At 37.0% G+C, this 24135-nt stretch overlaps 1 protein-coding gene across 22 annotated transcripts in view; it reads left to right on the plus strand.

Moving 5' to 3' along the window:
* Positions 1-24135, plus strand: part of NRXN1 (neurexin 1) — a 999389-nt gene that overhangs the window by 882901 nt on the left and 92353 nt on the right. For all 22 annotated transcript variants that reach the window (XM_036334601.1, XM_036334602.1, XM_036334612.1 and 19 more), the window contains one exon: positions 415-734. In XM_036334601.1, the coding sequence (XP_036190494.1) occupies positions 415-734 (320 nt within the window). The remainder of the gene's footprint in view (positions 1-414; positions 735-24135) is intronic.

Raw genomic sequence — 24135 nt, forward strand, 5'->3', positions numbered from 1 at the left:
CAGCTGCTATAGATTACTTTCTACCAGTGGTAATTTTAGAAGGACAAATACTTGAAATGCTAGATACATCACATTTTTAAATTAAACACTATAGACTTAAGAGACCAACAGTATAAGATCTTGAGGTAAAAGGGAAAGGGATCCACTAATAATTGATTTACAATACGTTATCTTTGATTGGTCTTTTAGCAAAAGCACTACATTTACAATAAGTTGAGAATTTTACAAGTATTTGCCAATGATTATGCATTTCATGGACACCTCATTTATCAGCAATGAATTATGAGTCAAATGCCTCTCTTATAGTTTATTGCTCTCATTATCCACCCCATGAAAGATCTGTTTTTATCATCCTTTGTAGAAAGTAGAGTTCACAATCAACATTTTTGCATGTATGTAATATTATTTTTACAGGGCGTCAGCTCACAATCTTCAATAGCCAAGCAACCATAATAATTGGCGGGAAAGAGCAGGGCCAGCCCTTCCAGGGCCAGCTCTCTGGGCTTTACTACAATGGCTTGAAAGTTCTGAATATGGCAGCTGAAAATGATGCCAACATCGCCATAGTGGGAAATGTGAGACTGGTTGGTGAAGTGCCTTCCTCTATGACAACTGAGTCGACAGCCACTGCCATGCAGTCCGAGATGTCCACGTCCATTATGGAGACCACCACAACCCTGGCCACTAGCACAGCCAGAAGAGGAAAGCCCCCTACAAAAGAGCCCATCAGCCAGGTAAGTGTGCGGATTTCATTGCTTCCCGTTGGACTTGTGGTGATGAAAGTGGGCATTTTCCTAAAATGTGATTGTGTCTGCTCTCAGGCGTTATGGTTTCCTTTGAGTCTTGTTTAACACAGTGTGCTCAGTTTAACTATGAAATGTGTATACAAAGTTGATTTGGGATTTGGACTTTTATAAACTGCTTTGTGTTGGTTCACTGCTTGTCTATAGTCTTGATTCAGTAACCTTAGTCTAGCTCAAGCTGAGAGGGTTATCTGCTAATTACATAGGATTTTCACTTTTAAGTTAAATGAACAAGTTAATGTAATAATTTGAAAGGCCTTATTGGTTCAAGCTTGGTATTTCATCAAAATAAAATGAAAGCAAATTTGAAAATCCTAGAGAAATTGCCTGCAAAAGGTCTATTGTATTGGAAGTCGTAAAGTTTTGAGTTGGTAGGTATGTGGCTGTCATGGTGAACAATAGATGTACTCTCTTACTGTCTGTAAGCAATGCACACTGTTATCTGAGGAAAAAGACCCAAAATATGGTACTTAAAAACTGGCTTGGATTAGCATATTTTGTATGATATGTGGCTAACTGCCTTCACCTAGACTGCACTTGAGTTTACTGTTCAATTTTACGTCAACAATTTTTGAAAAATATATTTTAAATATTGAATTTGTACAACAGGGAAGTATATTAGTAATTCAATTCAGGTATACTTCTTGATTGCCTAACATGTATCAGGCATTGGTTTAGGTAATGGCATTACATCATGGAAGAACAAGAACACAAATAAACTGCCTATCTCATAGAGCTTACATTTTATGAAAAGCTATTAGAATGCTGTTGAAATGCTATTCTGATTGACATGTATTACCTTTGTCAATAATCTGTGGTTAATTGTCAGATTGTGTGTTCTCCTTGGTCCAAAATAGATTGTTTCCTTTTGTTTTTAAGAGTGTCTTCAGTAGGTGCCATATAAAGCTTTTCCAAATACATTATTTCTCTAGAAACCCCTATTCTAAAGACGTGAGAATGATCAAAATTATTTTTAAATTGTTTTTATTCCATGTGTTTGAAACAGACCAAGTGTTAGAATTAGAGAATAAAAGCAAATTTTGTTGTATCAGCATCCTATCTACTAATTAACGTATTTTTACGAGAGAAAGAAGAAAATAGATTCTGGTTTTTATTTTGAAGGAAGAGGTGGAGGGAAAGAATAGAGGAAGAGAAAATGTCCTAGGAGAAGAGAGATGATCAAAGTTGTAAATTCATAACTGTAGTGATGGATATATGTATCTATGTGCAGCGTTTTCCTCCCTCTCCCCCCCCCCCCTGCATTTGGCCACAAAGTAAAATGGATAGTCTAAAATGATGTTTATCAATATATATTTATTGATCACGCTCCATGTGCCATACACCTGTTTGGTACTGAGGATATGTTAGCAACAACAAACAAAAAACCTGCCCTTATGGAATAATACATTTTAGTCAGCATGTGGCTTAGGGTGTATTTTGTTGATTTTTTCTATCTTGTTTGGGTTTATAACATTATTGATAATAACACTTAGCACCTTGGATAAACACTTCTGACTTCAGGTTTATTCTTGCTCAGCAGCTCCATTTGATATTATTTTCCAATATCTCACTGGTTATTAGTTACTGTGGTTGTTGGTTTAATGTTTATTTAACAATAAGCAAGTTAAGGTGAATCGTATATAGAAGAAATAAAGCACAGAACAATTGATAGACTATTTCATTCAAGTAAAATAATTCATAAAAGGGCATTCTAAAATAATCAGAGTTGAAACATTCCTATTAATAAAATTAGAAAGAACCAGATATTTTTCATAGTAGTTTTGTTTCATCATTAATGAAATTACAGTTGCAGAAGTTCCTAGGTAAACCAGATGTATCCCAAAATAAGGAGAAAAATTATCAGCTTTGTTTTTGTGTATTTTATCAATTAGTAACTGCTATATATTAAGAAATTATGTTTTAAGAAAATGTGTAAAGTAGCTATTTTATTTGCAAGCTGAACACCTACAAATGAAGAAATAAAAATTAATGTATTTTATCATATTAATATAAAAGGAAAACAGTTAACTGCTCATTAATTGTCAATTAAAGAGCCTCTTTTATTATAAGCTATAACATGTTTAAAGACAGCAGTGCTTCATAGAGGTAAATGATCTAATCAATTAGTAATTACTTGGTTCATTTGAGGAGGCATTGACTTCAATAAAAGATTACTAGTTTCATTAAAAGATAGAGATGTTACATTTTTAGATTTTTTAACAGACCAAATATAGCAATTATATAATTTGGATTAATATGTTACAGATATTCAGTTATAGCAACAGTGTCTTAAAGTTGGACTAATAGTTTTTAAAATTGTCTTTTTTATAATGATCTGTATGTGATTACAGCTAATGCCTGTATATGGGGGGAGTCAAAGGAAAGAAAGGAAGCTTCTTGAGTAACAGAATAATTTGTTGTGAATTTTCTTTACCTCACAATTGATTTTTAAATCACCCTCCAATTACAAAGATAACTAATACATGTAGATTTTCAACATATCTTTCTTAGAACTGTCAAAATCTTGGAAGTTTAAGTGATTTGTAATGCTAATTGCAGAACTGTAACCTTTGACCCATTTTTGCAAGTCAGATGAAGCATCTTTCTTTAAACTCTGTCTGTAGTACAAACCATCCCTATGTGCTTTTATCAACTGCCTCACTGCATTGTGTGCCAGCAAGGGTCATTTTATTTTCAAACACCATCCCAGACTGTTTTCTCAATCAAAGTGTATTTTCCTCAGTGATAACACTGAACCACTTTAGCTGTAGTGGCACTGTGCCTTGGGGTGATTGCATGTTTGAGAACTATGGAAACAGATTTTTGGTCAAGCAGAATTAAATTGGATTCATTTCAAATAGATGAGATGAGTTTTTTGGGGGCCATCCTGCAGGGCAAGTAGTAGGAGAACTGTGTTTTTGGTTTTCACAGAGTCACAGAACATAAAATAGTATTCATCAATATGTCATCTCATAAGATCTAGTTTACATTGCCACTTAAAAGTAAAAATCTTCAAAAAGAGAAGTTTTTCTTCCCTGATTAATGAACAATTTTCAGACTGATGTTTACTTAAGAAAGGCATGGTTCCTATGATGAACTAAAGAGTACTTTTTCCAACCCTTATGGTTAAATGGCTTTTTAATGTGACTATAACAATATTGATACCTTTTACTAGTATATGGATTATATAAACTTCATAAAATTTGTTTTACTTAGAATACTTAACATATAAATGTTTCCATAAGACATGCTCATCTCAAAAAACCAGAAATTTCCTATAATGCTAATCTCAGAAAGTGATGATTTGCAAATATTTGATAGTATAAAGATTTTCAGGATGCTAAGAGCTTCCTGGGGATAGGGGGAGGAATTTCATGCAATATTTCTGGCTGTTAAATGATCCCTCCACTTTTGTATAATTTGGCAATGTCTTACGGGTATATATGTAGCTTTACATACATAAGTAAATGTGAACCAACATGCAAAGGGAAATATTCAGTCCTGTTGGTTGCCAGGCTGTAAAGGAAGGAGAGTGGAACCCTGCGATTTCTTTTAAGATCAAGATTGTGACATTTATTCTGGTGCAGGCTTTGTATCACATTTTGTGATCTTTTAGGTGCTTTCCTTTAAGAATAGTTTACAAGCTCTGTACCTACTGTAGAGAATATGGACTCATTGTGATGCCTTTTACTTCAAGAGAGTGCAGTGTGATGGAAAGAGCACAGTGAATCAGGAAACCGGGTTTCCACTTTCAGCACAATCACTACCTTGTTGTGTAACTTGGACAAGTTGCTTAATTAACCTCCCTGTACTTTGTCCTGCTACCTCCTTACAAGGGGATTGAACCAGGAATCTCTTGAATTATACTGAGCTCTAAAATTTCATTGTCTCTAGCAATGAGGCGCTTAGGTCTTCTGATGATTATTTAATGAAGCACAGGTTTCATCCTTGACTTTTACACAGCATGGCCATGCCCTCTCGATTGGCCTGTATCACCCTCATGTACCTGGTGTCCCAGTGTAATTATTATTCATAGTATCCCTTTTCTACTCTCAAAAGCTCCCATTTTAGTCTAGAAATTATATTGCAGTCTTCTTGTACAACAGACATAAATCCTTCTTTGCAAGAAAATCAGACTTCATAAGAATAATACATAGTGAAGCCCTATCTTTACATTCCAAACAGAAACTGGTATCTTTACCCGGTTTCAGGAGTCGATAGGGTTTTTCATCTCATTTCAAAAATCTTAAGAAAGGAGAGAGAAGAAGGCTTTGGAAGAGTCTGGTTCTCGACTGGAAAGACTATGTTTGCAACTGTTAGTAAGAAATTAAATGATGGAGTGCAGCTGAATCAGCAAATATGAAGGAAATGGATTGGAACAAGTCTGTGGCTCCAGTTAGGCCCTTCCTTCCTTCCTTCCTTCCTTCCTTCCTTCCTTCCTTCCTTCCTTCCTTCCTTCCTTCCTTTCTTTCTTTCTTTCTTTCTTTCTTTCTTTCTTTCTTTCCTTTCTTTCTTTCTTGTTTTCCCCAGAGTAGAGTAAGCAAATCTACTCAAGCAAACGAAATGTTGGGTATTTAAAAGAATTGCTAGGTTGTCAGAGAGATGTATATTTCACATATGCAATGTCCTATAGAAGTCAATGGCATTTTATTCTTGTAGAATGTCTCACAAAGAAATTCAACTAGTATTCAAGCAAGAGTATCTGTATATATTGGGCACCACTGTTGCTTCAGAGCAGATTTCAATATACTTATGAAAAATTAATACTATTTGCTTAAAAAATGTAAATAGAGTGCACAAATATTTCCATGAAAAATATTTAAAATTAACAAAATACATTTTGTAACTTCAAAGGATAAATATTTTATTTTTTATTAAAAATATTAATGAGCCTTAGCAGTGGCTTCATTATTAAAAATAATTGCATTACTTATAATTATGTATGTTCTCATAACCATTCTGCATTTGAAAATACTGATGACATGAATAATTAATTTTATTTTCCCTAGCCCAATCGTTCTGCTGAATTCACTTACATTAATGTGCATTTTTACAGCAGATTTCTAGTGCATATTGGAAAGAAAAACACTTGGGTATAGATTTTAAAATATATAGAAAGGCATATGATCCTGAAACTACTGGTGCTGGGTAAGAAAAGTATAATTTATTGTCATTTTACATGTAGATAAGCAGGAAGGTATTTTCCCCCTCATTGCTGATAAGCAAAAGGACCAAAAATATACATTTTAAAGAGTTTAAGAAAATTCTCCTGCTTAGTATATTTTCCTTGAGGTCTAGAGGTTTCACACTAGATGTAGTCATTGTTGGTGGATAAAACCTTGGTTTTGAGTAATCTTTGGACAAGGATAGTTCTATATAAATATATCCATCCATCCATCCATTCCCTTAAAACATGTTTGCTGAGAACTTACTATGTACTGGTTAATGTTCTACTCACTGGAAATACAGTGTTGAACAAAATCACTTTGCTGCACAAAGCTTACATTCTGTTGGAAAAGATGGACAATACAGATCAGAGCAAAGAGGATACTTGGGACATCAGGTGCAGTAGGAGAAAAGCAGAGAGGAGAGGGGGCTGGTGTGGGGGATGGTCATGACATGAGAATCCTTTTTGAATAGACATGCACAAATTGTTAGTTATATAGGCATCGATTAGAATAGAACATTGGCATATTGAAATTCAGACTTAATTCTCTGATCCAGCAGGACTGTACCCTGTGCGAATAGTGCCGGTGGCAACTAACTGCTATATTAGGAAACTAGAAAGCAGGGGGGGAAACAAAAGTGGCAACAAGATTGATTGGTTTGTTAGTGTTTTTTGTTTGTTTTTAGGGAAGGACGCTGGCAGGCTAGTGCTGGAGCCTGCTCTGATTGGAGTGTGGGTTTCCCCAGGAAGGCAAACAGGGCACAGCTAGAGCCCCGTGGTGTGCTATGTGGCTTCAGGTGTGTGGTAGCGGTAAGGCTGGGTCCTGTTGGAGAGGCAGGCTGAGGGTGGGCTGGGATGCTCTGAGCATCAGGAGCAGCTCAGAGAATGTGGGAATCAGGCCTAGGTGGTGCCACTGAGACCGCTCTTGCCAGAGGCAGCCCATCTCTCAGGGGGAGTTCTATGGGCCAGCAGAGGAGTCCTGGAATGAGAAACACCTGATACCTGACTTACATACTTTTATGGGAAGATTCTGCTCATGCTGCCTATCAGGCAAACCCCAATCCCTGTGAGTGCCTCCCTCCAACCCTCACCCAGCCACAATGAGAAGGAATTTCACCCCAGGGGCCCAGCCACGTGCAGGGAAATGGGATCTGGCCCAAAGGCTGTGTAGGAGCATGACCGCCAGAGGCCAGAATGGAGGAATGAACTGCAAAGTCCATGTCCTGTGTGGTCCTATGGACACAAGACACTAATGAGTGTCTGGTTAATTATATCAGACTTATAATCAAATTCCAGGGTACATATGTGTGTGGGAAAAAGAGGAAGTATAGTTTGTATTATTATTATTCTACACATGAGAAAATTGGGGCATGGAGAATGAAAGAACCTTCCCAAGGCTATGCAGCCAGGTTCTTTTCAGAGTACTTGGAGGTGATCTGCTCCTCTGCCCTTAAATATGGCCTGTTTAGAATCTTGCCACTTCTTGTCTTCTCATAGTAACTAGCTCCGTGTGATCTCCACCCAGGTGTCAGATTGCTCTTTCAAAAATGCAGATATGGTCATGGCCTTCCCTTTTTCAGCACAGTCAGGTGGTGAGGAAGAAGGGCAGCTTCCTTGAGTGATCCCCCTGGTCCATCCTTCAGAACCGGCCTCCTGTCTGCCTCACTAGACTGTAGCTCCATTCTTTTCCCTGATCTGATGAAGTAATTACAGCGACCTCTAGAGATCCTGCCATTTCCCACCTGGGTCCTCTGCAGGGAAAGCTCTTTCTTCACCTGCCTGATTCTACGTTCTGGGAGCTCAAGTCTAAAGAGGCAACACTGTCATGGGGTGTTAGGGCAGTGAGTGTGATGGTCAGGGGCATTGGCTCCGGTAGCCAGAATGCCTACCTAAATCTCAGCCTTATTTCTCCCACATGCTGTCTGCATTACCCTAGCCTAGGCAAATTGCATAGCCTCTCAATATCTTTGTTTTCCACCTATAAAATGGAAATTGGGGCTTCATCAACTATTGTGATGATTAAGTGAGTCAATGTGCTCTGTGAACTATATGAAATTACTGCTACTTAACAATTCCTTATTACAAAAAAAGAGGAAATTGTATACAGTTCATTTTAACATATAAAGAAGTGTCTGACACATGTAACCATTATAGTAATAATGGTTTTGTGCAAAAAGCATTCCTCAGGTACCAAGTATAAATTAAAGCATTTTTTACCTTTAAAGCTGTTTTCTCTGCCCTTGAAGAAATAGCTCTGAATTGATGTTTCTAAATCAAAGCTTCAATTGTGTGGCATGTAAGGAGCTGAATTCTCTATTGAATGAGGTGTTCTCCACAGGAAGGCAGCACCATTCCCCTCGAACATGTCTGTGGGACAGGGAGGCGGGAAGAAGATGACTCCGGGGGAGAGTTGTCATTGGCATTCAGTGGGGGAGAGCCACGAACATTAAATACACTGCACAGTGAAGAACTGTCTACTGATCCCCATGCCCGGATTATTATCAACCTCCCACCACCATTACGACCAATCTAAGCAACTATTGACTGAGCAGTTCAGAAATTTCCTATCCCTTTTTCCCAGCTGTTCTCAGAAGCTAATTCACAGTATGGTACTGCTTCTTACAGCAATGACTCCTTATAACTGTCCTTGATAACATGTTTTCATTAAGGAGCTTAAAATTGTATGATATAACTCATTTTTCAACATGGGTATTGAATGCATCAAATGCTTCCAGCTGTGAGTTGGACTAAATTGTGTTTGTGATTCTTGTTGTAATCTCTTTTGCCATAAGCTTTATTAGCATTGGAGAAATACAATGACTTAAGACTTTGCAACTAATTAACATGTGGCGGTAATTTCAGTGATTTTCTCAGATAGGACTGGTGAGCGTGGCACCTTCTTGATATTTCTAGTCTCAGTTGTAGGACAAAGTAATATATTTTTATTAAATAAGTAGTTAATGTGGAAGTAGCAAGAATATAGTTTTATTTTCTGTCTTAGTGTTGATCAGCATTACGAATGATTGGACCATTATGTTTTGCAAAATTATAGTTATCAAATATATAGGTATGTTTGTATTCTACTTACTGATTTATTCCTCAGTTACATGTAATAATCTTCTTTGAGGGAGAGGAGGAAACAAATCATCTGAGAATTTTAAAAAAAGATAATTTTGCATATATGGGTGTTAACAATGCTTACTTTTTTTTTCTTTCATGATAAATATAAAACAGTAAGCTAATATATAGTCAAGATTAAATTTCTATGATAATTTCTTACATTTTCATCACCTAAAACGTATATTAGATTTTGTTATCTGTTAACATTACTGAAAATTTCATATATATGTGTGTATATATACATATATATATATGTATATATACACACACACACACACATATATATGTTTAGCTAAATAGAAGAGAAGGTTTAGGTAATTAATCTACCTTTATAAAACACCAAATAGTTTTCACTGAATTCTCATCATCACTATTCTCTTAATGTAAGATTCCAAGCAGACAAATAACATTAATGTTAACCAATGATTTCTCCAATAAGCACTCTAAATGAAATTGCACAAAACATAAGCAGTGTATATAAATGCATGTATGTCTGTGTCTTTTCAACCATGGCATATGTTCCCTGTAAATACATGATGATGTTACATAAAATTACAAATTAGCTGATACATTTTTGTGTACATAACATATAAAATGCACTTTTCAAGGTATTATATTCTTCAGGATAAGGGTGCGGTATCTAGAGGATTTAGATTTTTAAAACAAGAACCATTTCTCAGACATTTAGATTATCAGTAAATCCATACATAAATTATAAAGGTCCTGAAGTCAACAATAGCAAAGCTTTTGTACATCACAGATGTACAGTCTATTATTAACAGCATCACTGACAAAATTGAAACTCGGAAACTAATTTAAAGGAAGGAGGGTATTTTAGTCCCTTTGTAATAACAAGCATATGGAAGCAACAGACTTTTATTATTTCACATGTCCTGAGTGTTGACAATGTGCTAGACACTGCCCTGACCATGGAATTACCCACATTCTGTGCAAAGCTTCTTCTAAAATAGATGTTATCATCCAAACTATAGATTTGATAGGTTAGAGGGTGGCCTCAGCCCCCTTGCTACTCTTTTGGAATTTTCCTAGTCAGGCAAGATCTGGAGACAGCCCTGAAAGCCACGCGGGGGAAGCAAATCATCTCCATCCTCACATGCAAAGAAGACTGGCTGCTGAGGAAGCCTCAATACCATTTGTTACATGTGTGGACATCAGTGTTGGACGATTGCATGGAGTAAAATATGAGCCAGTATAATGGGAAATTTATTTTTTAAAATTTATATTTATTATTGAAAGTATCTCACATGTCCCCTTTTTGTCTTCCCATTGACCCCCTCCACCTTGCAGATATTCTGGGGAGCGTCTCCAAAACTTGCATAGGCACAGGTCTTAGTGTTGCTGGAGAATTAAACTCTTCGACCACTCCTGGGAGTGAGGGTGGCGGTTCTTGGGGCGCTGCTAAAGGAAGCATTTTCAGAAGCTTCCATGGATCGATGATATGTGGAAGGTTTTATTGGCGTGGCATTATATATTTCTGGTTCCAATGTCCCACTTCCCCCAGGCTAGTCCTGAAAGAAGGGCAGCTGGGAGTTCAGCAGAGTCTGAAACAAGGCCAGTGTCCAGAGCTTCGCTCCACATTGTCGCTAAGTGTGGTTCAGCATTCAGGCCAAATTAAAGCCTAGTAGTCCATGTGCAGAGTCCAATATGGCCATGCACCATGTGGGCAGAGAGGAATGTGCCCCTGCGACAGGAGTCACAGGACCCAGGGGCCTAGAGACAAGAGCGAGAGGCTCCTTTGTATAGATTAGAAGTATATATACCATTTAGATTTTCCACATTTGCAGTGGCCACGCCCGCTCTGGCCAATTATCTGTTTCCAGGTGTGGTTGACTGGCAAGCATTTTCCCACATCACTCAGACCTCACTGCGTATGCGTCTAAACTGCCTTTGTCTAGTTCCTTTCCCCATCAATCAACAGGCAATAGACTTGGAGAATGTTAAATGCAGCTTTTTTGTGTGTGTGGCAAAGCTGTGTAAATGGTATGACTATATTATTTGGTCCTTCACTCCTTTCCTGTTAAATAATAACCAGGTTATTACATTGGCTTCATTAGTATGGCATCTGGAATATAGTAGGTGGTTACTTTTTCTCTGCTTAGTATCCCTGTCCCCTCTCTGTCACCACCTTTTTTTTTTTTTTATTTTCTCCTTTCTCTCCTTTCTTCCTTTATGAATTAAGGCACTATTTAAGGTATTGCAGATTCACACAGGATGACCCAAATCTTAAATAAGAGCAATGGGCCTGAATTTGGCCAGTGGCATCCAAGGACAAGATAACAAATATATTTGACTATAGATTCCCCAAAGTACTGGCAGGCTGACCACACAAGGGGTCTATTTGCTATACCGTGTTATGCTAGCTATTCTGAGATCTTCACTATATAGCTCAGCATTGAAAATTTGGCAGTAAAACTTTGACCTTGGAACACTTGAGGGAAATGCATTTTCATATTTCTTACACCTCTTAGATTACCTCTACAGCAGTTATCCCTAAATATGTACCAAAAGCCTGTATGCACAGCTAGAACACCATGTCAGTACTTATGTCCATAGAACCAAAGGGAATATCAATTTATTTCAAAAGAAAATGGAAAATGTCTACATCGCACTAAAGGGAAATCCTCTGATTCTAATGCCCATATTTCAGAAAGGAAAAGGATTCATCAACATTCTTTCAAATTTTGTGGTGAAATTTCTATAATTGACATTTTCATGCACATTAGCAACTGGCCACTAGTAATTAATCCAGACAGAGTCAACTTGTAACCACATCAACAAGTAAGACATCACAGGGCAGCCAGATGACCCACTTGCTCTGTTTTGAACTGATGGCTTTCTACTGTTCAAAGTAAGAATTTTTATTACAGTTTTAGATAGAAGTTTTATTACATTTGTAAGTAGAATTGTCCATGTTTTATTCAGTTGCCTCATTTTCTTATATACACTTGTCAGCCTGTCTTTGCATTCTTTATTACTTGGAAATTTGATTCAGAAAAGGGAAAAAAAAAAAGGAGCGAGTGTAAAGCACCTAGTCTGAAATTTGTCATTGTTATGGCAGCGATAATTAACGACTCATGTTCCTTAAACAAAAATGTAACATTCCACTTTTGTATGTTGCCTCCTCTGCCAGACGTGTCCTGTTTCCTCCGTTTTTCCTGTGCTGCACCTCTACCTGTGATCTTATCAATCATTAGCTCTACATTTGTCAAGTTCTAAAGCTTTGCTAATCTCAATGGTACAAGCTCATTTTAGACTTTTCATTTCACTTGAAGTTTTCCCAAACAACCCCAAGCATAATGTATTTCCTGTTTTCATAGCACTGTGGAGAGTGATAAAAAGATATTCAGATAAGTAGCTAAATACATCACTATCTATCAGAGCTGATAACCTCACTTTAGTTTTCTTTTTGATAAGTACCTTAAATTCAAGACCTATGCCTTATTAATCTGCGCATGCTCAGTGCCTGACATGGTACTTGGTGTAAAGTGGACACTTAGGGAATAGTTTATTATTAAATTAATTAATGTACATACACAGGGCACATTCCAGTGCTGAGGTAAGTACTGTGTGTTGCCTAATCCTGAATTTTCCTGGATTGGTCAATATTTGCCAAGAACAAAGATGATACATATAGGAAGATAATAAAATAAGTTGTTTCCTTCATACACAGAGTAAATACAAAGCCTTTAAATACAGGTGTTTTTAAAAATTATATCCATATTTATGCAAGCGAAAGGAATGGATATGGTATACAGGGAGCATAATTCTCATTTCAGTTTGTACTGTTGACATTTACATAAGTCCAGGAAAGAAGTTCCCATAGTTGTCCCTAAGATGGACAATAGAAGGATATAAAGCAGTCTGATTTTGCCTAACTGGGACAGGTTAGTGGGTATAAAACACTTCCAGAGGTTCGGTAGAGTCTCATCATTTTGGGGTTATTGTGGTTTACCTAGGTGGGGAGGGACAGTGCTCATGGTCCTCTCTTTGGAGGAATATATTATCACTGGCATAATTTAAAATTGCTGACACATTGTAAAAATAAAAAGCATACTTTTTCTCTTCTCAGTTAAAGATTTCACTGCACACTTTTGTTCTTCTAGCTTTTATTTTTGTGGGACCTTAGGAGGGAGAAAGATAAAAAGCATCTATATTCTTTGCCAACTCGAACAGGACATTAAAGCTACCACTATGACACCGGGAATTTATATGGTTTGGTACTGCCATTAGTCACTATGCTGAAAAGAATGACTGCTGTATTTCCAGTAACTTCTTTTCATATTCAAATGACAGATGAGGAGTCTCCTCTCTGCACACAATTAATCTTGTTTTTAATTTTTAACAGATTCTGAAATATAAAGAAATCAATATGTGGTCTTCACCATTTCTGAATTCTGAGCTTCCTACTCTTTCATTAGCTTACTGGAGGCCCGGTGCATGAAATTCATGCACTGGAGGAGTGGGGTTCCTCAACCTGGCCTGTGCCCTCTCACAGTCCAGGAGCCTAGCAACTGATCTCCCCAAAGAGGTAGGCCCTGCCCATCCAGCCAGGGCTTCTCAATGGATCACCCCAAAGAGGCCCACCCAGCCAGGGCTCCACACTGGATCACCCCCACAGAGGGAGGTCCCACCCATCTGCTGCAGCCTGGGTCAGTGGCATGGGCCTCCTTCTTTGGGGTGATCATGGGGTGATGGCTGGGCCCCTGACCAATCGCATCACACCTGTCTTGGCTGGCCTGATGCCAGTGGGTGTCATAGCATGGTCATCCTGAAGGTCATCTGGATGGTCGATCTGCTGTTCCGTTGTTCACTCGATTTGCATATTGCCCTTTTATTATTATAGATTAACCTGCTGAAGCAGTTTCTTGAGTATGCTGAAGAATCTTTTAATCTGCCCAGTTTGACCAAGGTTAGCAATAATCATTTGGGCTCAAAGAACAATCACAAAAATTCAAAATGATTCCATGGTTGATAAGGCCTGAGTTATTTTGCATTATTTTATTGTCTTTCATTTCTGATGGTTAGAATTAGATGATGTGATAAGCGAGCAAAATAGACTTCAATCTCTCTAATATCTTATCTTCAATGAAATCTTAGAAGAAAATGGCCTTATATTTCTGACTTCATAAACCTCTATTCATCAATGGAGAAAAGCCAAAATGAAAAGCTGGGTATAGTTTTGTTGTGGTCCAATTCAATTTGTTCCAGAGAATAAGGAACAGAAATATTAGAGAGATAGTAAGAGTAGTGATGGAAGAAGAGGAGGATTTTTTTGTTATTAGCTGTATTCTAACATTCCAGATTGACTTGGGAATCATTCGCACATTAATTCAGATGGTAATTAAAGCAAGAAACTCAGAGTCTAACAAAAATAAAAAGCAAAAAAAGAGAAACATGTTACATTTAAACCTAATCATATATGGTTATCATGACCTATGTTTTGTTTATAATTTCAAAGTTAACTGTCCCTAAGCAAAGATAGATATTCTATTTAAATTGGATTAAAATAAACTTTGTCTGTCCCCACCATTTTTAAGTTCCAGGCCTATCTCATGTATTAATCAGTGTTTACTGTATTGCAAAGTACTCCCAAACCTAGTCACTTAGACACAATTATTTAGCTCATGATTCTGTGGTTCTACAGTTTGCACTGGGCTCAGCTGGGTGGTGATTCAACTAGTCCATATGTTGATGATCTGCTGTCAGATAGACTAGGGACTGGCTGAGCTAAGATGTCTCAGTTAGGACAGCTTCTCTGTGCTTCACATGTGCCTCATCCTCTATCTTAACACAGAATTCCATGCATGAGAGTGGGACTATACAAAACCTCTTGGGCCTTGGGGTCAGAGCTTGCCTAACTAACATTGTTTTTACTGCATTTATAAAGCAAGTCACAAGATCAGCCCGGATTCAAAGGAGAGGAGTTGCAGGAATTGTGCCCATGTTTATACTTGAACACACAGAAAATGAACGATAGTAATATTTATGTTTCAGACATACAACAGCCTATGTGTGATGTGATGTACATTTTAATAAATGAAAACTCAAAGGAAGATGAACAAATGCATATACAGATTTATCAAAATTTGAAAATGTTGGGTCAACAATAGTAAAACTGGCTCTGTCCGTTCTACCCAGTCTCCCAGATAAAGGTTGTGTTATTCATTCCTTTCTGGGCATGTGCTGAATCACAACAGCTAATTTGATTAGTTCCATAGACAGAAGATGTGATAGGAAGCTTTCTCCCCTTTCCTTCCTAGAGGTCTCATCAGCAAACTTTGATGGTCAAAGATCACATTATTCAAAGATCACTCTACTGCAAAGTACATGAATCTCTTTTGAGGTACATCTATAATCTTTCATGATCTTGATTTAATAAGCCTGTCATAGTCACTCTTTGTGTCTCCATTATACATAAACCCACATACCTACACATTTTCCTCAATTTCATATTTTAGGTTATTTTATCTTATAATATGCTATGCAGTTGTCATAATGTACTCCTTCACTATATTCTCATTCAAGCCATAGACTAAAGAAAATGTCAAAACTTCCAATAAGATCATTCATTATTTCTCTTCTCTGATGATAAGAATATTATCTGGATTGCAATCTATTTCCAGAATTTTGCTTATAATTCATCTTGATATTTTTATAAAATTTGCATAAATATCTTGCATAAGTTAACAGGTGTTTTTTTTTAAATTCTCAATCTAAGAATATTTTCAAGAAACAAAAAAGATCACTCCTCTTCCAGTAAGTGGGTAGAGAGAGTAAAGCTCTATGTGGGAAGGAAAAATCCAAGTAGTTAGAGAATATGTGTTATGGATGGAATGTTTATGTTCCACCAAAATTCATATGTTGAAACCCTACCTTCAAAGTGATGGTATTATGAGATGGCGCCTTTGGGTGGTAATTATGACTAGATGAGGTAATAAGGGTGGGGGCCCCATGAATGAGATGAGTGTCCATAAAAAAGTCACAAGATAGCTTGCTTCCTGTGTCTGCTCTCCACCGTGTGAAGAAGCAATGAGAAGTTGGCAGTCTGCAACCCCAACAGAACTCTTACCAAAACTGTGAGAAATACTTTTTTGTTGTGTATAAGCTACCAAATCTGCAATACTTTGATATAGCAGCCTGCACCAACTAAGAAAATATCTTTTTTTAAAAAAAATATTTTATTGATTTTTACAGAGAGGAAGGGAGAAGGATAGAGAGTTAGAAACATCGATGAGAGAGAAACATCAATCAGCTGCCTCCTGCACACTCCCCACTGGGTATGTGCCCACAACCAAGGTACATGCCTTTGACTAGAATCAAACCTGGGACCCTTGAATCCACAGGCCGACACTCCATCCACTGAGCCAAATCAGCTAGAGCAAAAATATGATATCTTGATTCAAGTGGTATGAATTCCTAGGACAGCAGAAACAATGATATTCAAATGTAGATACCAGGGGAAACCTAACAAAGCTAAAAAGATGTGTTTGGGAAATTATCCAAGCTTTTGATTTAACTTCCCCATGTGTAGCCTTCTTATTGCAAATAACCAAGTTACATTGGCTTTTATTTCTTCCTGAGATCTGCAGTTAATAAAATGTTCTCCTTTTGGCATCACTTATCCTCGTCGTTCTGTGATGAAATGGAAGAATGAAATATAAGAAAGGCATGTAGATTTAACTCTGTTTAAGACAAGTGGAACCAAGTTTAAATTTTGATGAATGCTAGTTTTTTAATTACATTCTAATGCAGGCCAATCACCTCTGCTAAAGTGTACTTATGTATTAGACAATGTATAAATTATCGAAGTAGACTTTAGAATAGCATTATTCAGGTAAATCAACAAAGAAAATACATTTTTAGAAAGAAAATGGAATATTATGCAAATAGTTAAAGTATCTATATATATAAAAGCCTAAGCAACCTGCTGACTGGTAGCTATGATGTGCACTGACCACCAGGGGGCAGACGCTCAATGCAGGAGCTGCTGAGCTGTGGTAACTTGGCAGCTGCAGTTCTCGTGTGATGTGCCTGCAACCAGAGAGGAGGGAGCCTGATTCTGGGGTGTGTCACTGGAGAACCACCCTCTCACAATCCAGAACCCCTTGGGGGATGTTGGAGAGCCTTTTTCGGCCCAATCCCCACAGGCCAGGGGGACCCCACCAGTGCATGAATCCATGCACCAGGCCTCTAGTAGATCTATATGGGTGTGAGCAATGAACATTACCATGTTTAAGTATTTACACTATTTCATTTATTTACTATGTAAATGCTTGTGAAACATTTATTGTAGGAACAATACTATACTAGGCAATGTAGAAACAGCAGTGGACATACTGGATTCAAAACCGTGCCATAATGGTGCCTAAATTTTAGTGAGCATAGAAAAATATAAACAAAATGCATAAGTAAATTATATTATCTCATAGTAAATGCTCTAAAGAAGAATATTAGAAAAGAATACTAGGTAGTAATTTCATTAAAAAGGCCAAGTGAAAGGTCTTCATTGACAAGCTTAGTTACCATCAACGGTTCATTGAAAACACCCAATATTAGATAATATTTTCACTGAATCACTTATTTTCAGTTGTGATTGCCTCAACCATGACTTAATAGAACCTCCCTGGTAGCTCCACACAGTGTCTGCACCACCCTGTATTCATTTTTTTGGCCACATTTCTTTGTTAATATGAATAAAAATACGAACTCTCCCCTCAGGAAACTGCACAGAACAGTTTGCGTGCAATTTGAGTGTTTCTGAGATCTGGACTTGATCCATGGAACCCAATTAGAAAAAGCTGAAATCACTTTAAAGTTACATCTACTAAAATTACGTAATACTATAGAAACAAATACCTTCACATGAGGCAAAATATGTCAGTTTAGAAATAACTCGGCCTTTCTATAATGATGAGTATAACAAAAGATCAGTAAGAATTTGTGATTCAACTTTGTACTAGTCTGCTGTGTCTACTATAACAAAATACCACAGACTGAGTGGCTTAAACAGCAGAAATATATTTTCTCATAGTTCTGGAGGCTGGGAAGGTCAAAATCATGGTGTTGGTTGACTTGGCTTCTAGTGAGAGCACTCTTCCTGGTTTGTACATAGCTGCCTTTTCATTGTCTTCCTATGGCCTTTCCAAGGTGTATGAACAAGATGACAGAAAGAGGTCCTCGCTCCCTTTTCTTACAAGACCAACAATCTTACAGCATTAGGGCCCCACCCTTATGACCCCATTACTCTTCAGTACCTTCTACAACCCTGAAGGTCAATGTGACTATATTTGGAGATAGGGCCTTTAACATTTAAGACAAGCTTTGCAATTAGAAGCTTACTGTACATTGCTGATAAGACAATCTCCCAACTGGTCTTCTTGTCTCAATCTTCTGTACTGCCACCTAATGAATTCTCATGGTATAACAATAGGAAAGCTTCAGGTCAATTTCGTATCCTCCAAGAGAACCAAAGAAAATCTCAAGTCTAATTTAAGTAGGGAATGAACAAGTTAATACTTGCTACCAGTATGGGGGAAAAAGTGCTTTTACTCTCTGGCACATATCATCAGACTTTCAGCATATTTAGAAATAATAGGATTCCTAATAATAATGGCTGGCTAGTCACAGTGAGTAGCGTATTTATCATTTTTATTATTCTCCAAAAAGGAATTTTCAAATTGAATGGTAACTATTATCTCTTTTTTAAGCCCTATATTGAATTATTTTTAACACAGTCCATCTGTTACAAAGGAAGATATATTCATTCATTTTAGAATTGGGTAGGGGGCAATTGTGTCTTTCATTTTATTAGAATCAGTATGTTGCTAAAGAAGGCTAGAGACACCATTGAAACTAGCAAGACCAGGAGATATATTCTCCAATAAGAATACCTCCTCTTTAATTGGTTAATTAAGCACTGGGAACTAGATGCATCTTTCAATCCTTCTTACTACAGGACTGAACTTTCAAACAATCCTAAAATATTGCAGTCATGGAGAATCTTTTGAGAACATTTCATATGATGCATTTGCATGAGACAAAGTGCATTGATTGCTCTTGGGCATTGATATTTTCCAAGTACACAATTAGGTATATGGAAGAGCAAGTGATTAGTCTCTGACAACTGGAGAATTGGCAAAATTATTATTTGTTCACTTGATCCATCCTCACTGAGTTAAAAGAGTTTTGAATTCTGTATTTTGTGAGGGGCTGACTGTACTTTATGCTGAAAGAAAATAACTCAAAATCTGGCAAAGGAAGTTACATTTTATTAATTTATACTGATAAATACTGAATTATAATTAAGATGGATATAGGAAAGAAAAGAAAAGAAAAGAAAAGAAAGAAAGAAAGAAAGAAAGAAAGAAAGAAAGAAAGAAAGAAAGAAAAACATTCCACTAGTAATGAATAGATAATTTAGAGAAGTGGTCATTAGAGATAACCCTTTGGATTCCATTTGTAACTCACTGCGCTTGATTAAAAATATGTTAAATTATTCAACAATACACCAAGATTAATAGTGTAAAAAGACACTTAGCTGGTGCTCTCTAAGTAACTGTTGAAATAGATAATAAAAATTCTCAATGGTAATCCTTGATAAAGCATTGAGACATGCCATAACTAGTTACTGCTAACTAATAAAATGTATGCAAATTTTCTTCTATGATATTTACACTGCCCAACCAACATCTGAGCTACACTTCAAGACATATCTCCAGTTGTGTATTATCTGTAAATGTTTACTGTCACAGTAAAAAAAAAAACACAACTCTTGCCCATGGTTTAACAGGAAAATGTTATTCAAGACTGTTGCAGTATGGGAGAGAAACTGAATTGAACTCCACTGAAACAAAGAGCTAGAGAGGCTGAAGTGGTGATCATAAGCCACTTGTGTTTGCTAATTGACCTTACTCAATGGGAAAGTAAACGTTTGTTTCTTCATGACAGGAGGCAGTTTTCCAATTTGGAACAGGCTGTTCACCTAAGAAGGTTTCTCTCTTTCCACAAAGACTTGCAAGATAGGGAAGCTATCCTTCTTGCTAATTACATTTCAAAAGGATGGCTCCCAGGTCACTGAGAAAGACATTCCCTAGGTCATAAAACTGGCAAGAGGTTTTTAAGGAGATTTATATACATTTTAAAAGTGGCAGAGAAAGAATTTGTAATGATAGCTTTCTAATATAAATGCTCTAAGAAAAGGGAAGTCAAGGCTTATTGTAGTCAGAGAGAAATCTGTGTGAAGTGTAGTCAAATTCAGAGGAGCATCAAGAGTGTCTTGATTTTAAAAAGACATTATTATTTTAGAATTTGGGTCTATTATTTTAAAATGCCCGATGTATCTGTGTTAGGTAGCTGGGAAGACTGGGCAATGTAATAACCAATCTTTGGAGAGGAAATATGTGCACAATTTATATTTATAAGATTGTAAAATCTCCATTGGTATTTCCACAAAAAAGTTTTAAGGAGCAACATTTTTATGGTCTACTCTAATGAAACTCCCAACTGGTGAGTATTTTATATGATCATTGTCAAGGGCAGAAGTAAGGGAATTGTGAAAGAGAGGAAGAGAAAGAGAGGAAGAGAAGAACTTCTATATTTGCCAACAGATTTTTTTCTCCACTCTTTTTTATTCACTGGTCTTGGTATTTATTATTGCCCTGACAAGGTGCAAAGCATTAAGAGTATAAACACAAAGATCTTGAAAACAGAATCTCAGGTGAGGGATGAGTACAGGGAGGATAAATCGTGATGGAAAAAAAAGAAATAAAAAACAACCACCACAAAACAGTGTCTCAGCCTATAGTAAACCAACATAATATGACAGAAAGGGGAGTTTATTTACCATTGGAACAATCAAGAAAAGTTGAATGGAGGGGGTTGGTTTTGTGTTAAGTATTTATGTAGCGCTTTTGAGAGTTGGCCACATGGGTAAATTTCCTGGGAGGTGTAGCTTGAGCAAAGGTGTTAAGGTAGAGGGGAGACAGATATTAGAATACACTGGGCCCCATAGGACAGGGACAGGTACTCAGGCTTTATTCCTTGAAAAGGGAGAGTCAGTGAAGGGAGTAAGTAGAGGAATGTGTTCAGATTTATAATGTGAGATTACTTTGGATGCTGTGTGAGAAACAGATTTAAGTGAGGCAATAATAGGAGAAGGATTGTATGAAATCAGCTACTTTCTGTAAGTTGTTCTCAAGCCATTGTTTTTTCACACTCCCTCATCTGGGTGATATATGTTCAGGGCTATACTCTTAAGAGGAAGTGAAAGAACCCACTTCCCTGGGTTGAAATAATAACACACTTAATGAATCACAAGGAAAAGGAGTGTGTCCCTTGTTAAACTTCGCCATCCAATTTTGTATTCTGAGTATGCAAGTTTAATGGTTCTTAGGAGAAATGTGTTCTTGGTAATTCCCCCAACAGTTCAGAACTTATTTAAGGTGTCATTAAACCCTTTGAGAGACAGAAGCATGCTTTATGTTTGGTAACTGATGAAATGTTCCCCTAAATAAATTTCACATTGCTGAGTCTGATGACATGAATAATAAATTGTAACCATGGGAAAGCAATGGCCATTTTGAGCAATATGCAGGGAACTGATATTCATTTAGTGTTGAAAAGTAGGACACATTTTCATGATGTACTAGGCTCTCCAGACCACTGTTGTAAACCTCCTGACATTAAAATCAGAGGACATTTCAGGGCCAAATTTGCTAAAGAAAATGTCTCTGTTTTAAACACAAAAATTCTGGTATTTCAAATAGCATGTGCATTAAGATTTTAGTAGGTTTTGCAGTTCAATTGAGTGGGCATGCTCTATTCTCGTAGGCAGATGGGGGACTTGGGAGGGTGGAGAGGTGAGGTTGCTGCATTAATAAATGGTCATCAGTAGTTCCCATACTTGGCTAATGTATTTTCTAAGGAAATAGTCTATGCACTCAATATGCCACCTCAGAAACTCCTATGCCTGGATAGTGAAAATAAATATATTGATATCTGCCATGAAACCAATGAGAAAAACCCATCAGCAATTTCTCATAAGCCATTACAAAATGTCCACAGTAGGGATTAGCCTGAAATCAGGCCACAAAGGCTAAAAATTATCCCTTTGCATATTTTCAAAATTAGTTAGGGACTGAGAGTCAACATGGTGTTGGCTGTGGAGCAGACCTGTGCATTGTCTTCTTGACTTCCCACTTAGTAGTTGGTGACCTTTACCAAGTGCTTAATTTGATTAAGCACCCATAAAATGGGAACACTACAACCTACTTGCAAGATGATCTTAAAAAATTACAACAGCTAATGCATGTACCATCTTGGTCCTTGTAGGTGTATAATAAATTAATATTTTCAGAAAAATGTTTAAAACTATAGACAACTCTAAGCATTTTTAAAATTTCCCTCCTGCTTGACCTTGTAATAATTTTCTATTTTCACATACCCTCGTTCTCCCTCACTCTCCTTATCCCAACTTCATTATCTTCAGCTACTTTCCTGAAGCTCATAGCTTCCATTGCCATGTGGTAGCCACGTGTCAGAGAACACTGCGTATTCATTTCTCCATGTACCTAAGTGTAAGCTCACTCCATTCTAACACCTCTTACTCATCATCCCCGCTTCCATGTCTCTGGAAGCCCATCTTCTTAATTTAAAATCTCATTTCTCTAGACACCCATGTTTGATACAGCTCCTCTCACCTAGTTCACAAATCTTCTCCTGGGACTGGTCATAAGAGGATGGTAGGATATGGTTTGTATATGTCTATTGTAGAACTAGATAAAAGGAACATCATGAGTGCAGTGGGTAGTAAGGTCATCTGTGTAAAAGAACATTTTTTTCTCCTCCTCCTCATTCTCTCTCACACTCACTGTCCCCAACAGACCAAATTATAAATCTCTTCAATGCTTAACCTGTATCTTCTCTGCTGTTTGTGGATATCTTTATAGTATCTCTTTGTAGTGCATTGTTTGAAACGTATAGATGGAGTCAATATTATTGAGTATTATGCCTTCTTACAGTAACTGTGAATCTCATTCATCTGCTAGTCCAGAATCTTCGTTTTATGTTTGAGTGATCTAAAGAATTAAACAATTTACTGTGGTGAGAAAGCTTCTTGCGAAAAGGGACTAGAACCTGGTTCTCTGAACTCTGGGCTTACCTCCTTGTTACAGATATAATTGATAGGAAGCCTTATCTTCACTGCAAAGAAACTTAGCATTATTCTGTATGATAGCACATATGTATAGAAAAACACCCAAGACAAATCCTCTGGATTGTGTTGACAGGTATTACAGCTCAGTACTCAAGACCTAAGATCTGGATTAGACTTGAGTTCAGGGTCTCGGTTCTTTATCTGATCTGCTATGGAACATCATTTAGCTCCATTTCATATGCATATGTACATATATCAAGCAAGCCTCAGAACTTAATACAAAGCACTATCCTCATTTTATCCTTGTTTCTTCCCTATCAGTAAAGAAGGGAGAACACACAGTCCCTTGGGAGATGGCAGAATGATGAATTACTGCATGATTTCAGCAAGAAGGAGCAATACATGTAGAGACCTAGCTTCAACTGTAAAATGAGAATAATAGTGTCTAATTCCCATAGTGCTATGATAATTATACACAATAACCAAAGTAAAGTGCTCTGTATAAATGTCAGATACTGTTAATATTGTCCTTGATTTTTCTAGATGACATATATGACCTAGTTTATGTTAAAAATTATGTACGAAAGGACTACTTTACTTTTCTAAAAAATATATTTGAGACTCTCTATAGGGTGTGCAATATAGTCATCCACCCCATTCATCCATCATGATTTTTTACATAAATATTTAAATTTCCTTTGATAATATCCAAGAAAGACCATCCATACGAACAAATTTGGCCAAGAAGTAAATGCTCTATAGCAATTATCCCATTGAACTTTGTTTTTAAAGGTTAATCCATTAGCTTTGCCTTTGTCTTTCTCTCTTTTGAATGTGATGCTGGTTAAACATCCATGAAGCCTTTTGTTAAC

The sequence above is a fragment of the Myotis myotis genome, unplaced genomic scaffold (assembly GCF_014108235.1).
Source record: "Myotis myotis isolate mMyoMyo1 unplaced genomic scaffold, mMyoMyo1.p scaffold_m19_p_14, whole genome shotgun sequence".
In the NCBI taxonomy this organism is placed as follows: domain Eukaryota; kingdom Metazoa; phylum Chordata; class Mammalia; order Chiroptera; family Vespertilionidae; genus Myotis; species Myotis myotis.